Consider the following 15,915-nt stretch of genomic DNA (forward strand, 5'->3'; position numbering starts at 1 on the left):
ATGGCTGCAGATCAAAAGATACAGCCATTCCTGGGAGAAACATATAAGTCACTCTTGTAATTCCAGTTTCTAGTTTCTCACATAGAACAAACAGTTGCTGGCATGTGAATAATGTGAAGAGTGACCACAGCATGGAAGACAAGGCTGGAATGAAAACTGCCCCTCGTTCAGGGATGCCTGCCTGACCTCCACACTGATCTTCAAACCAGTCATTTTCTGCACATTCATCTGCTAGAAACAAATCATTAGTTAAAAATAACTGATTTCTGTGATTAAGAAACTTACAATTGTACTTTCTAGATGTAGCAATATAATTGCTTCTTATGCATTGTCAATAAAATTTGAAGATAAAATTTTCAAGGTTGTATGTATTCAAGAATATGCATGGTACCCATACATTTGGTTTGTGAACCAAGATGATAGTTGCAAAGAAACAGACACCGTTTTCTGATCCATGGTCCATCATAGCTCTTCATAACACTACACTGGTGATGAGTTCCCTTTTGCTGTAGAGGACTGGCTGTACTGAACATTTCCCAAATCCTCATCCATTAGTTTATTCCTACACTTTATGTCAGACCTTTTTATTATACAGAACTAAACAAAGCAAAAATCATCATTTCCTAGAAAGCCTTGGAGAATATATTTCTTTCTTTAGATTGTGTAGGAGGGCAATAGAACAGAATTAGGTACATTGCTATTCTGAGGAATAATAAATCTGACATAAGCATCCAAACACCTCTCAAAAACACTGTAAGGAATAGCCGTGTCACTTATGGTATATCTCACTTTCTCACAGTGTTTCATATCCCTTATGATATCACAAAAGTTATCTTATGTTGTTATTATATAATTACAAGAAAAGTAAATGCATGCTCATTGCTTTGTTTTCAAATGTACCATGACCTTTTCACAATTATAATGCAACCTCGGTAGTTGAGAAAACTGTAGGGATCAAAAGGGAATAAGCGCAGGTACTGCATTTCTTCATGCAGTGGTCTTTATACATATCTATACAGTGTGGCATGATGATGATTTCCAAGTTTCTTAGATGTCAAGCTTACAAACTTATTAAAACTTATGAACTATCTTCATGCTGTTTCTGAGGTGGTGTATTTGAACAAAAAATGTCATCACCTTCTTAGCATGTATGTCTCACGTAAAGATTTAAACTATCTTTTTGACCCATATTTGGCTATCCTGGTTATAAAAAATAATAATAATTAGAAAATGAGTGTAATGTTGGTTTTCCTTGACTAAATAAATAAAGGAAACATGAGGAAAATTAATCTCTCTACCTCAACCATGATGCAGAAAATACTTGTTCATTAAGAGACAAACCATATTGAGGATTCCAAGGTTAAATGAGTTTATTGAGTTAGTGGTTACAACGGTATGTCAGATACCTGTAATCCAAGCTACACCTACATATTTGCCTCTAAATTCTCACATTGTCAGTTTCCGTGTCTCTAAACATTCCACCACCAGGTCTTCTATTACTAATATAATAATAATAATCATAATCATAATATAAAAGGCAATGTCAATCACCATATTGTGCTTCATACTCCACCATAAGGAATTCAATTGGCAAAAGTAAACCTCTCTTCATATTAATGGGATTAATTGAAATGTGAGCAATCATAACACTACTAGAATATAAAGAACAAAATATGGTTTAAAAGAAGCATTTTTAAGATGAATTAGTTTGTATTTGTTTTAAAAATTCACATACTATGATGAAGATGACTTAAAAGTTATATCATTTAATTATTGGGCCACACATTTAAGCATATTGGCTAGTACATTTTTGCACTGGAACAGAAGCAATACAAGCTTTATGGTCTACCATTACAATTCCATTTTTATTTTTTTTTCCACTTAATATACCTGCCAACCTAATGTTTCTTGCATGCATAAAAATTTCTGGGTTTAGACTGGAATTTGTTATTTAATTCACACATACCCCTGTGATGCAAATTCTTTGGCCAAATTAATACTAGAGTTTAGATTAAAAAGTAAGCTTGGAATAAGTCCACTGAACATTAGAAGAGAACACCATAAATTTTGGCGTTGCAGAAAGTTAGTAACTTCAATAGAGTCTCAGGTTGCATGCAGATTGACAGTTTCCCCCCACCCCATGCCAGACGCATACAAGTCGGCAGGTATGCATACAAAAAGAATATAAAACCCTCCTGGTAAAGCTTAGTGTTTTAGAATGAATCCATAGCTTTAAATTCACTTAAGGCCTGTACAGGGGAAATATGTTTCTTCTGGGACCCTCTTCGCACTCTTGTCTGATATTCTTCTGGTTTTTCTCTCTTTACTAGAGGCTTCTTCTCAGGGGCCTTCATCTTCCAAGATACAACCGGTGAGTTCACTGCAGCAGTACCATAGACCTTCTGATACTTAGTAGAAGCTACATACGATGCCTTCACTGTAAGGACCACAGCGTTCATCAGATTTTTAGCTGCCTGGATGAGAGAAGTGGCACTGTCCAGCTATGAAAAGAAAACACAATGAAATACAGCAGGGTTACTCCATGACAGGGTGACTGGACCACTTCCTGACTGAAGTCTGGGTACTCTCAGATCTCATTAAAGATGAAATGTACACTGAGGATTAATCAAGATGCTTGTAGTAACAAGCACCAGCAACATGCACCATGTAAGAAGACTATGGTACTTCACATAAACTATCATAAACTATTTTAATACTTTAGAGGAAAAGTTTGTGTTGGCTGTTTTTTGTTAATGATTCTTTTCCTATGGGTGAAGATCCAGTTTCCTAATTCTTCCTCAAAAAAGAAAAAAAAAAAAAAAAAGAAAGAAAAAGAAAGTTACTTCTCACTTGAGCCTTTACAAATTTACTTTTAAACGTCAGAAACAGCAAAATAGCTCAGCAGAGATTTCCCAAGTGCCCAAGTGTTTTTTCTAACTATTCCTGTGAAGCCCAGGATAACACCCCCAGTGATGTCTAAAGGAGTAGTGTGAGGCTAGTCTAAAGCTTGCTAGGGAACACCGTCTGAAAAGACAAAAGGAGATTTTGAAACCCCTAAAGGACAAAAAAGATGAAACAGTTAAGTGCAGGTTTTTGTAGTTACTATAATATTTGAGCTACTCATATTCACAAGGAATCATACTTTATGGTTAGCAGGCTTTATGTACATATACCCTTGTGTTTCTCCTGTGCATGAGACTGCCTTAGGTGCCTAGGTCCTGTGGAAGAGGCCTCAAGAACTTGCTGAACTTCAAACCATTTGGACTTCCAGTCAACAGGCTTCCATCATATACTGAAATCAAGTACATGTCCCTGCTCAAATATTTCAAAAAAGGTAAGCAGATAATGGGACTTCCAAACCAATATCTCAATGTTCCAAAATACAAACTAGGCACTTGCCAACTAGACATCCTCAAATCAATAGGTATTAAAAATATGATCTTAAGTACTGTAAAAATTTAATTTACTATTTAGGATGTTCCTACAATGTTGAAAAATTGGTATATACTGTTTGTGATAAAGCCTTTAAATTCTACTATGGAATCTGGCTTAAATTTTTAGAACTCTTTACTAGTCCGAAGGAACTATTTTGGATGCAATTTATTTTTAGTCAGCATGGATTCACCATGACACAAACCTGGGAAGAGTGGCTGCAGTGCCATTCAGAGGGACCTGGCCAGGATGGAGAGTTGGGCAGTGAGGAACCTCATGAAGTTAAACAAAGGCAAGTGCAGGGTCCTTCACCTAGGGAAGAATAACCCCAAGCACCAGTACAGGCTGGGGACTGACCTGTTGGAAAGCAGCTCTCTGGAGAAGGACCTGGGAGTCCTGGTGGAAAGCATGTTAATGATGAGCCACCGATGGGCCTTTGTGGACAAGAAGGCCAGTGGTATCCTGGGGTGCATTAGGGAGAGTGCTGCCAGCAAGTTTACAGAGGTGATCCTCCCCCTCTACTCAGCCCTAGTGAGACCACACCTGGAGTATCGTGCCCAGTATTGGGCTGCCCATTACAAGAGGGACACGGAAGTACTGGAGCGAGTCCAGAGGAGGGCTACAAACATGATTAGGGGCCTGGAGCACCTCCCTTATGAAGAAAGGCTGAGAGAGCTTGGCCTGTTTAGCCTGGAGAAAAGGCTGAGAGAGGATCTTACCAATGTATATCAGTGTTTTAAGGGAGGGTGTTAAGACAATGGAGCCAGACTCTTTTCAGTGGTTCTCAGTGATAGGATGTGAAACAACAGGCACAAACACAGGAAGCTCAGCCTGAATGTGAGGAAAAAATATCTTCACTATGAGGGTGACAGGGCACTTGAACAGGCTGCCCAGAGAGGTTGTAGAATCGCCTTCTCTGGAGATATTCAAAACCTGTCTGGACATGATCCTGTGTAATGTGCTCTAGGTGACCCTGCTTGAGCAGGGAGGTTGGACTAGGTATCTCCAGAGATCCCTTCCAACCTCAGCTGTTCCATGATTCTGTAATTCCACCCTGCTTTCTCAATAAGTTCTTAGCTATTTTTAACTGGAACAAAAGGCTTGTCTCCCTACAAACCTTTCTTTCTATATCTTTTGGGAGTATACAATTCCTTAACATGAATTTTAAGTAAGGTAACTGGGACAAATACCCACAAGGCAATAATAATAAAAAATATTACAATTCACCTCAAATACTTTGAATCATTAACTGAATAAGAGAGTTCAGTTTATAACTGCAGGAGAAACCTCATACTGAAAAATGTCAGTGACCAACATGAAACAAAAATAGACATTACAGAAATCCTGTACCTGGAAGTAAATTCATCTATAGACTTACCTATTATTTTGATTTCCTCAGCTGTGGTCTTATATTCAATATAATTCATTAAATACATAAACAGTTACATACAGAGAGGTCCAATACAGAAAAACGTTTTGATGATTTTCACGTAGTTGGTGCCATTCCCTGAAATGCATAGTTAATTGCTTGTCCCCAGAAAATATTTTTCCTCGGGACTAATTTGCATTTTCTGTTAGTAAAAGAAACTAAGTTAAAAGATGGAAAATTATATTATATAGCAAAAACATGACTGTTCAATAGGCAGTAATGAAATATAATTCAGTATAGTGTTATTCTATAACTGCACCACTGCATGATTTATAAGGCAATCTGTATGTTTGTTGGCAAATAACAGATCATACTCTATTAAATTAGGATATTGTAATCTACTGTTGAGATCTACAATCACACATTATTCATTGTTAAATAATTCTTTCTGAAACACCAGTGGATTGATTCTGAATATAAAGTGATACCGCCAAATAGCATTTACTTTGTAATCAATGTGGATAAACTGACTGGATCATGCTTATATTGTGCATTCCCATGAATTCCGTTTGTTGAAGACTTCTAATAGTCTCACATTTTCCAGCATTTCTTTGTGAAAAGAGTTCTGGAAGTTATTTTAAACGGGGCATATTCTAAGGAACTGAATGATTAAAGAATGCATGCTGAAATGAGGGGGCACATAAATTAGATGCTTAAATCTATACAAAGGGTGCAATCTACATCTTTAAACACATTAATAATTCTATGGTGTTTATTGATAAGGGTGTGCAGAAGCACGTGTAATTCTGCAAGATCAGATGAGAATTGTATTGATGTCTTTTAGAAAACCATGTTACATATTCTTATGCCATTTTAATTACCTCTAGTTCCAATCTGCTGTTATAGCAGATAAGAGCTCCCTATCTTCACCATTATTAATCTAATTTTAACGTGCAGGTACTTAGTCCTTGTCCTCAATACCCATTCATATTGTAATATGCTTTCAAGTCTTGGAATCAGAAAAGAGACATAAAAATCCCATAATAGCATTAGGATATGAGTGTTCTCCAAAACCCGCTGGTAACCACCCAATGTATCTAATTTGGCTACCTAAGCATTTCCAGTGATTTTCTTATTGCCTCCAGCTTGTTGCTTGCATTTTGGCTCAGTAAAGAAGAATTAAACTGAATGAACATCACTCCAATTAACATTTAGATCTTAATACACCGCTGTGTTACATCAATTTTAAGCTGTACTTCGCATCGGCAGAGCTAGTGTCATAAAGGTAACATGAGGCAGCAGTACGTTCATTCCTTACAAAATCCATGTGTAGAGACATACATTTTTCCAAACAGTTAATGTTGTTAACAATAATAATAATAATAATAAAGTGCAGGGGAGAGGGGGAGGAAGGAGGCAGGGAAGCAAGGGGGAATTAACATTTCATATAAAAGTACCACTACGAAATTATTGCACGGTACAGGAGGCAAACTTCACTCCCTACCAATTTTTAGGAAATTATGAATATAATGAAAGCTTTCTGTACAAACAATTAACAGTCTTTGACTAGCTACACAAAGTAAGAGTGTTCTGTTACTCAGATCTGTTTACAAATCCATTTGGGAAAAAGATCCCTTTCAAACACAAGAAATAAATCTAGGTTATTGGGCCATAAAACTTCAAGAAAAAAGAAGACCGGGGAAGATTCAGAATCATTGAAGAACCTGGAACTTGTCAGTTATCCAGGCTAAAACTGCCATCTACTCAGGGAAGGCATAAATCATTCAGAAAAAAAAAAATCAAAAAGAAAGAAAGAAAAAAAAAATGCTACCAGCTAACTTTGCAATTAATGAATGCAAGGCTAGAAGCAGCAAAGCAGCAGAGTTTATTATCTGCCAAGATTTTTTATTTATTTATTTATTTTGTTCTCCAAATCCATAACGCTTTGAGGAGTTTTTTATCTGCTTATAAACTGTGGTGCATTTTTCCAGCACTATCTGAAGAATTTTCCAGAATCTTGTTACAATAAGGATTTAATGCCTCTTATACCTATACATGAAATGAAATAACCAGCAATTGCAGTACCAAAATACCTGAAGAAGTAGAAGAGAACTGTACAGAGTTGCTAGTCAGGGAATATTTGAGCCAGGCAAGTAGAACGACCTGTGAAATTATAGGCCAGCTCAGCTGAGAGTACTTCCAGACAAAATAATGTAAAATCTATACGCACTCAGTAAATAAAGGGAGGAACAAAATGCAGTTAATGGTAACTGAATGGTTTTGTGGGTAAAACCATTTTATTTTCAAAGTAACCTACATCATATTTTGATGTGATTTAACTTTGTGTTGCTTATAACAATGCTGTTGGTATAACTGGCTCTTTTAAAGGTGTTTTCCTTGGTACTGCATAACAGTTTTACTAAAACTCAGCTGATACAAAATTAACCTGGCACTTATAGAATGCTTGTAAATCATAATAACTAAATTTCCAAGACCATTTACAGGCAGGGAAATCATTGCTACACCATGACTTTTGCAGTGGTCTCCTGAAGAAACCTGTTGTCACCTTTATGTTATTTTCGTTAACATGCTGTTAACTGATGAAATTTGCAGATAACAATTGGGATGCTGGTAAAGAGGACGAGTGATTGATATCTAATAAGCTGATAAAAGTCAGAAATGTAGATTTTACTTTGGACAACTTTATAGCAGATGATGCCTACTTACATGATAAGGAACTTTATCATAGGCAGGAGTAAGTCAGCATCTCATTGAATCAGTACAGATAATTAGATTAGATACAGCAAAATTGTGGAAAAGGAATAATATGAACCTTGAGAACATAAAAAGGAGGAGGCTGATGAAAAAGGTTAAATAATCATATTCAATATGTCATATGTACCCAGTTCTCTTCTCAATGTAGGAACAACATTGAAGACATGGAAAGAACGATCAAGAAAAAAAGACATGTTTTATGGGAAAAATTCAGGCAGCTCTGTGTTTTCCACTAATAAAGAAAATTATTGAAAAATGAGTTGATCAAAATCAGCAAGTACATGGTAACAGAAATGTGATAATATTTCAGGTTTAACAGATAAGACAAAGATATAACAGAATTTAATGGCTAGAAGGTAAAGCATGTAATTTTAGTTATTAATTAGATGAAAAGTTTTAGTAGTGATAGTAATTAATCACAAGAACTCATGAAGGATGGTGATTCTATCTCTAGAAATTGTAAAATCAATATTGGGTGTTTTTGCTTAATATGTATACTCTAGTTTAGCATAACTGTCGGAGATTTCCAAAGCATATTATTTCAGGGAGCCTACCCATCATTTATGCAGGCAGGTAGCTTAAATGATAACAATGGCCCACATTGACCTTGAAATGTATGAATGCAGAAAATTAGTGTCAAAAATTATTGATTAATAGAATTTAGTCTGTTTTACTTGGTACAGATTGGGAGGAGGAATTGTCTATTCAATACGTTGTGCCAGAGGAAGTTTAGAATGGACATTAGGAAGAATTTCTTCAATGAGAGGGTGATTAAGCATTGGAACAGGCTGCTTAAGGAATTGGTGGGCTTCCCATCACTGGAGGGATTTAAGAGATGTGTAGATGTGACACTAGGGGATATGGTTTAGTGACAGGATTCAGTAGGTCAGGTTGATGGTTGGACTTGATGATCATAGAATCACAGAATCATCTAGGCTGGAAGACACCTCCAAGATCACCTAGTCCAACCTCTGACCTAACACTAAGTCCTCCACTAAACCATATCACTAAGCTCTAAATCTAAATGTCTTTTAAAGACCTCCAGGGATGGTGACTCAACCACTTCCCTGGGCAGCAGTTGATCTTAAAGGTCTTTCCAACCTAGATCATTCTATGATTCTACATTGGAAAAGAACACACAACCCTTTGAATACTTTTGGCTAAGACTTGATTTTATGCCTTTAGAAAATAATTTTGGCATGGTCAAGCCATTAAGGCTATCTGAGAATTCTAGGTGCATTCCCTGCTTCTCCTCCTTTTTGAAGCTAGTTTTTTGGACAGCTATAGGTTCTGTTACTACAATCCAAAAGTTAGTTAATAGCCTCTAGAGCAACTAAGGTTACATGAAACAATTTTGAATCTGGAGGGTGAATCAGAAATAACATTTTTCCAGATGATAGTCTTACACAATAGAACATTTTCCTCTCAGCTGTGCTTAATAATAAATCTAGTCCTACATATATAAGTAAAATATATATAAAAATAAAAGAAAAAGCTCTTATTCATAATACTCATCTTACACTTCTGTAGCACAGTGCATGCATAAAACATGATACTATTAGTGACAGCCAATGCAAGAATGGCCTATTCGGTATTCAGATGCACTCATCCCTACGGTGGGAGACATCTGCTATTTATCAGCACTACTACCCAATGCCTGAAGCCATATTTCAGTCAGTAACTTGAAGATGTGCATAAGGATTTTACTCTATGTGAGTCTATTCTGAGAAAACTATCATATGCATTTGAAATTCTACAACAAGCAAAAAGTAATAATTTGGGATGTAAAGTGGTCACAATGGGGTTAAAAAGGGATATGTGGGTACACAGAGAAAATGGTATTATGCTCCTCTTTTCCTAACTGTGAATTTTCACATTTGATTGCAATTAACTTACTCCTTCAGACATGCTGAATATTTAATTAATTCTGGGGGTAGCTGTGTTTTATAACTGGCCCATCCGCTCAACAGCTGTCCTCATCTACATTTTTTCTATTACAGGTAAGTAAACTATAAGGACTCCCAAATCCATTTGGTTGCATTTAACAGAGGCTGACTGTTAGCACAACAGAAAGCGCACATGTATATTTAGAACTATAGACATCTTCTGTCTTTTATGAACTGCCCCTTGAAAACACAGATCTACTTAACAAAGTCAACTCCATTATACAAGTTTAAAGAGCCTATATATATATAAGAAAATACTCTGAATAATGGCATTCAGAATAAAAGATAGAATACGCAAATATAATTTAGACAATTTGCAGAGATGCATTTACACAGTTGATTTACTTACTCCAGCCTATTTTAAAAGCAGAAAGGTATAAGAAAAAATGATATCCCTATTAATTTGCTTTGAAGAGAATGCTTAATATGAAATTAAAAAAAAAAAAAAAAAAGAAGAATATGCAGATATGCCTATAATCATTAAAGATAACTCAGCGCTTGATATCACTGAAATTGTGGGACATACTTCATTCCCTAAGTGAAGAGTTTTGTAGAATTAACTGACAGTATTCAAAGTCTTTGATAAAATAAGAATAATAACTCTGTAAAGCTAAGAAATACAACCTCCACATCCTCAAATACATCTAGCAGTCCTACAGAAAAAAATATTTTTATTATCCTAAACATAAAGGCTACTTTGCTGAAACAACAGGAGCCCTGCACACTGTTCGTTTCACAGTTAGCACCCAAAGTAGTGCACCATGCACCAACTCAAATGCTCATCCAGCAGACATGGGGCATAAATTTCATAGTGACTACCAGAGAGCACTGAAAAAATTCTTTTTTGGAAGAAAAATAAAATTGCCTTCCCAGTTGAGAGACTGAAATGTGGGCATCAAAATTATGATTATTTACAAGCATGCATCGTATGCTTACTTTGCTCTGCTCTCTCTTCTCCCCTTACCAATGCAAGTCTCACTCACAAGTTACAGTCTGGTAATCCTCTAAGTATCCTCAGATCTTGGAGTTGTAAGCAAAAAAGTGTGCTGAATCTGGTTGTCTTTGGCCCCAGAATGTATTATAGCACTAGAGATATTAGGTATCTCCAACTCTGCTGTTCAGCCAGCTCTAAGAAATTATGTATGCACTTCAATTGCTTACTGGGTGTATCCAGTAACCTAGTGTAAATCAGTAATACTGTAGTAACCCAATTGTAAATGTTGCCAAAGTGTTTGTTTGTTTGTTTATTTATTTTCCTGACTATGGTGGGCTACCAAGAACAATTCTAACACATTAGTGTATGTTCATCAAAAAGAAAAAGTTCTCAGACCATCGCTTTTTTCTTCTGCTCATTATCTGTCACTGCACGGCAGGGAAAAGATGCTAAAATGGCACAGTTCATATCGTATACCAGAAATGCTGTAAGGACAAGCAATCATATCTGGGGTTGAATTTTTTAAATTAGCTTGCTTTATCAGCCATTTTCATGCTATAATACTGCCTCAAAACTTTCAGATTCTGTTACTGCATTAGGATATTAGACAGTCTGAATGCCCAAACATCTGGAACAACTCCACAGACCAAGTAAGAAATTCTGTTCATGAAATCAAAGGAGTGTTGTAGATGACAACAGGATTTCACCCAGTGACTTTTCCAGCACTATGATTGTGTATGCTACACTCTTTTCTTTGCTAAGGTTGAAGATGGAGGAAGAAATGCTTCTTCTAAATCTTCTGTTTCATTCTGTGTAGAACAATGTATTGTCATAATGCCTATAACAGAAATGCCCTAAGAATAATCTTTAAAAAAAAAAAAAAAAAAAAAAAAGATTCTTTAATGGCCTTCAAAGACGTGTTACTAATTTTAGCAAAATTAGTATAACCACATTTACATCTTTAAAATCATTCTGTCCTAGGTAATGGTTGGGTGTGAATTCCTGGATGGAATTCCTGACAGGAAACAGACTTTGGTGTGAATGATTTGAAGGCATGATTCTACCTAATCTTCAAGGAGAACAAAAAAAATAATGCAACTAAATTGAAGTAAAAAATATACTAGATATGGCTTCAGTTAGCGTATTCTGTCAAAGGTTTTGTGATATTGACAGGAGGCTTACTAAAGAAGACTAGAATAAGAAGTCTACTGAAACTCTTTATCAGTCACAATAAAAAAGTCAGTGCAAAACTTTGTGTAAGTGGTCAGTGTAACAAAATATTAAATAATCTGAACCTGACGTCACAGATTGAAAGGTGCAATTACAACTCCATCAAACACATCTGTGTATAAATTCCTTCTTTCACATACAATTGCAGTTAAATCTGAAATAGGAAATATGGGATATCTAACTAGTCTGTGCTACCAACCTTTGACCTAATGCAATTTAAAGATAGTAATTATTTTTAAAAGCCCCAAAAAATCTAGCAATTCTTCAAACTGAATTTTGGAAGCAAACTTTTTGTTGTTTATCTAGAGAATATAACAAGAAAAGTATGGTTTTTTTACAGTCTTACCTCCAGGAAGTCCAAAACATGCCTGGTTAGCTGGAAATTGTACTCTCAGTGATAAAATGCAGGAGAATTTGGATAAACAAATAATTAATAAAGCACCGAAGAACTATATTCCTTACATGGGAATGTATTATCTACTATTATTTCTCCTGATTTTGTTATGATGAAAACTAAAAGCAAAGCAGGATAACATAGGATTTCAGACTGCAAAGCTGAAAAATGTGACATTTTCCCAACTTATTTTTTAATTCGTAGGGATGTCAGAATGGTAGCTGTATGTGAGTTATCTATGCGTGTTCTACTGTGAGCATTTGTCACATTTTGAGACAAACTTCCTCCTTCAGCTACATTTGTACCTTTAAAGTTATGTTTGCCCATCTCAGCACAGAGAGACTTGGCAAGCTGCTTTTTGGGAAAGGGCTTTTTTTGGGAAAGGGCATGCATCAAACAGAGTCAAAATGAATTAAACAAAATCTTTCTCTGGGAAGACACTACCAGGACGTTGTTCATTGCTTTCTAATCTGTACCTGCTGCTCTTCATGCATATTTTACATCTCATAGAAGCATATAAAAGGCTTGCTCATTCAAGATATCGATCATTTCTGAGGTGCTAAAAGGCTTTTACTTCCTTGGAGTTGAGGAAACGTGGCTCAACTCAGTGAATGGAAACATTTCTTTCTTTGATTCCCTGAGCACTTTTTACAACTTTAACAACAGTATACAACAAAATAAGAAACAAAATTGAAGTGTTTTTCAAGAGACACATTTCAGCTTTTAGGAAAAGCCCTAGCACTGAAAGAACGGACTTAATAATATATGGCAAATTATTTGTAGAGGAAATTCTGACATTTTAATTGTGAATAATGTATTTGAATTAACTGTTCTATTTGTCTGAGCAATTTAATCAATGGTTAAACAACATGAACAAATAAGCGTTCGTTACATTTTTTTTTTCCTGGTAAAACAGTAAATACATCATTTGTGAATGTATTTGTTCATTGTGTGCTTAGCTTTAGCTAACACTAAATATTATTGAAAAATAAAATAACAGTAATAATCAAGAACAGGAAAGAATTGTTGGAGACTGCAAACAAATGAAAACAGAATAAAGCAGAGACAAATCTTAAATGATGCTGCAGTGCACAAGGAAAGAACAAGCAAAGATGACAGAAAATAATAAATCAAAATGAGTAGAATTTTGCTCTGAGTTGTAAAAAATCATTTTCATTACTCACATACAACTATGCAGATATTCATATAATCATAGAACACTTTATGATGAAAATAACTTTTTGGGGGTTATCTAGCCCAATACCCTGAACAAAGCAAGTTGCATTAGATGAGATTTTTCAGTACTTTGCTCAAATTCTGAGTACTTCCAAAGATGGGTAGTCTCCTGCCTCTCTAGACTGAAATCTGCACCCTGTGCTTCAGTTTGACCACCCTCAGAGTTAACTCTTTTTCCTTCTACCTAACTAGAATCTCTCATGTTCAGGCTTCTCTCTATTGTGTCTTGTCCTGTCACCATGCACCTTTGAGAAATCTGGCTCTTCTACATTCTCCTGCTAGGTAGCTGTAGATAACAATATATGGCCTTTGCCTATCTGCTATTTACACTTGGCTAGATGAATTACTCTCCACAAAACATTAGAGAGAATAGTCAAAGCCTTTCCATAATTCAATAAGAATATATATATATTAATAGTAATATACTCATTTTTCATTACACTATTACTCTTGTAATGTATGAAAGATGTAGAATGTAAGACAGAGGTGGTCTTGAAAATTGCCAAAGTCTTGAAGGACTCAAGTCTGTTTCAAATTCATAATTCTATAGCTCAAGGATACTCTATTGTGTTTGCTTTGAGACACTCAGATGGAATGGATAAAAATTCAAAGGATTATGATTGAACAGAATCATGCTTAATGTCTTTGAGATGGAACTGTCCCAGGAACAAAAAGTCTTGAGTGTTAAGGCAGTCCTAGATTCCTCTGAAACCCTATACTCAAAGTGCTGTTGAGCATTTTTGTTGACAATTTAAATGAGCTGAGGTCAAAGTTTAAGAGGATTGCAGTTTAAATCAACATGAAGAGTCCTCTAGAATGCTCGTGCACTATCATTGTGACTTCTTTTGCTTAAACAAGATTAAACCAAAAGTAATTCATTTTGAGTCAAAGCAGCCTAAAACTACAGTAAGAGAGGGCAGGGTGATGAACATCTATCTGCCAGCTGACACCATTTGTGAACAGATGGTGCATTTCACAGCTCTCCCTCACTTCTCATATAGAAGAAGAAGGTAAGAACCAACCCACAAAGTTTTAATTCAGCTTGTGAGAGAAATCAGCCTGTAAAATACAAAAAATTTGGGAATTACACTTAGCTTAATCATACTGAGAAGATGTTTGATCCTACATATGATCTCCATTATTAAGGTATTGTTCACACCTTTGCCAATATGACCGAGGAACAAGCCTGTAATTTCAATAGTGACCTGCTAAAATATAAATGTATAAATTTAACAATTACTGTTTTTTATTTAAGCCACTAACACATCATGTTGTTAGCTACCTAAACCTAGGCAATTTTAAAGACATCTTTATTTTTATAAATAAATAGTGCTGTAAAATAGATTTAAGTTTACATAACACTTAAGATCTAACAAATTTAAATTAGCATATATTGGAACAAGTTGCTCACATATTTGTTTTCAAAAGGTTTCGTATTATATACTAAGTGAAATCACATGAAAATTAGGCTTGATTATATTTTACTTTTATGTCTATACATTTGTAAATAATATGAAGTTAAAAGAAACATTGTAGGTGACAAAATACACCTTTAAGACAACGTTGAAAATGCAGGAACCTGTGTATTCTAGACATTTTATTTATTTATTTATTAAATGATATCTGCCAGTAAAATAATTTGAGAGGGGAATTAGCTCAGTAAATGTAAAATTAGGCTATTTATTCTCATACTGTCTAGTTACTCAGGCAAACACATATCCTGGGGCTGCATGACAAAAAATTGGTACTAGATTTTGCACAGGCAGATTCCAGGTTAATTATTACAACACTTTATGTCATTTTGCGTATAATTCCCTCTACAAACTCCCCCCTATACATAAGTCAACTAACTGCTGATTTGCTCATCTTATAAGATAAATTTAGAGAGCAATTTTCTCTGGATTTAAAGTAATCCACTGACATCTCTGTTTCATTATATCCCCCCAGTGATGATCAGTATCTCTAATTCACCTTAATTACTGAATGATACCAATTCTGATTTCCTGTTCCCAATCCTTATATCACTTTTAAAAAGAATTTATCTCACTGTGCTACCAATATGCTTTCATATCAGTGAGATTAGGGGCCCTGTTCAGTTGGTCCTTATGCTTTGCCAATTCTGTGCAAAAATTAAAGTCTCTTGCATTATGCAAGAATAATTACATGAAAAAACAATTTTGTAAACTCATCAGCAAAGGACGTGCTTAGGATCTAAATTAAGTCTTACCTCAAAGCATTTGCCTATGAGAAGAACAAACCTCAAACCCTCTTTAACAACAGCACTTCCTATTCCTATAAAGATTTCCCAATGAAACATTAAATTGACTAACCTGCTTTTCCTTTTCTACTTAAAAGATCAGAGTTTGCCAGGGAAGTTACATTTGCTAGACAAGTTCTTGACTTTGCAAAACAAGATTTGGAGACTTCAATGCTAGGTTCACTAAAAGGAATAAGCAGTAACAATAACACTCCTTGAGCATGTTATTCAAAGCCAGAAAAGCTACCACCTGTTGGGGAGCCAATTTTTATCTTCTTGGTCATTATTTTTCTCTCTAACAGGAAGGAAAACAATCATTAGTGAAAGTTCTGTTAGCTTTGT

General features: G+C 35.4%; 1 protein-coding gene across 3 annotated transcripts in view; it reads right to left on the reverse strand.

Moving 5' to 3' along the window:
- Positions 1–2,213: 2,213 nt before the first annotated feature.
- CTNNA2 (catenin alpha 2) overlaps positions 2,214–15,915 on the reverse strand; it is a gene marked incomplete at both ends in the record, with an annotated part of 418,840 nt that continues 405,138 nt past the window's right edge. For all 3 annotated transcript variants that reach the window (XM_084286116.1, XM_084286115.1, XM_084286114.1), the window contains one exon: positions 2,214–2,501. In XM_084286116.1, the coding sequence (XP_084142242.1) occupies positions 2,214–2,501 (288 nt within the window). The remainder of the gene's footprint in view (positions 2,502–15,915) is intronic.

The sequence above is a fragment of the Netta rufina genome, assembly GCF_964035555.1.
Source record: "Netta rufina genome assembly, chromosome: 4".
Taxonomy (NCBI): Eukaryota; Metazoa; Chordata; class Aves; order Anseriformes; family Anatidae; genus Netta; species Netta rufina.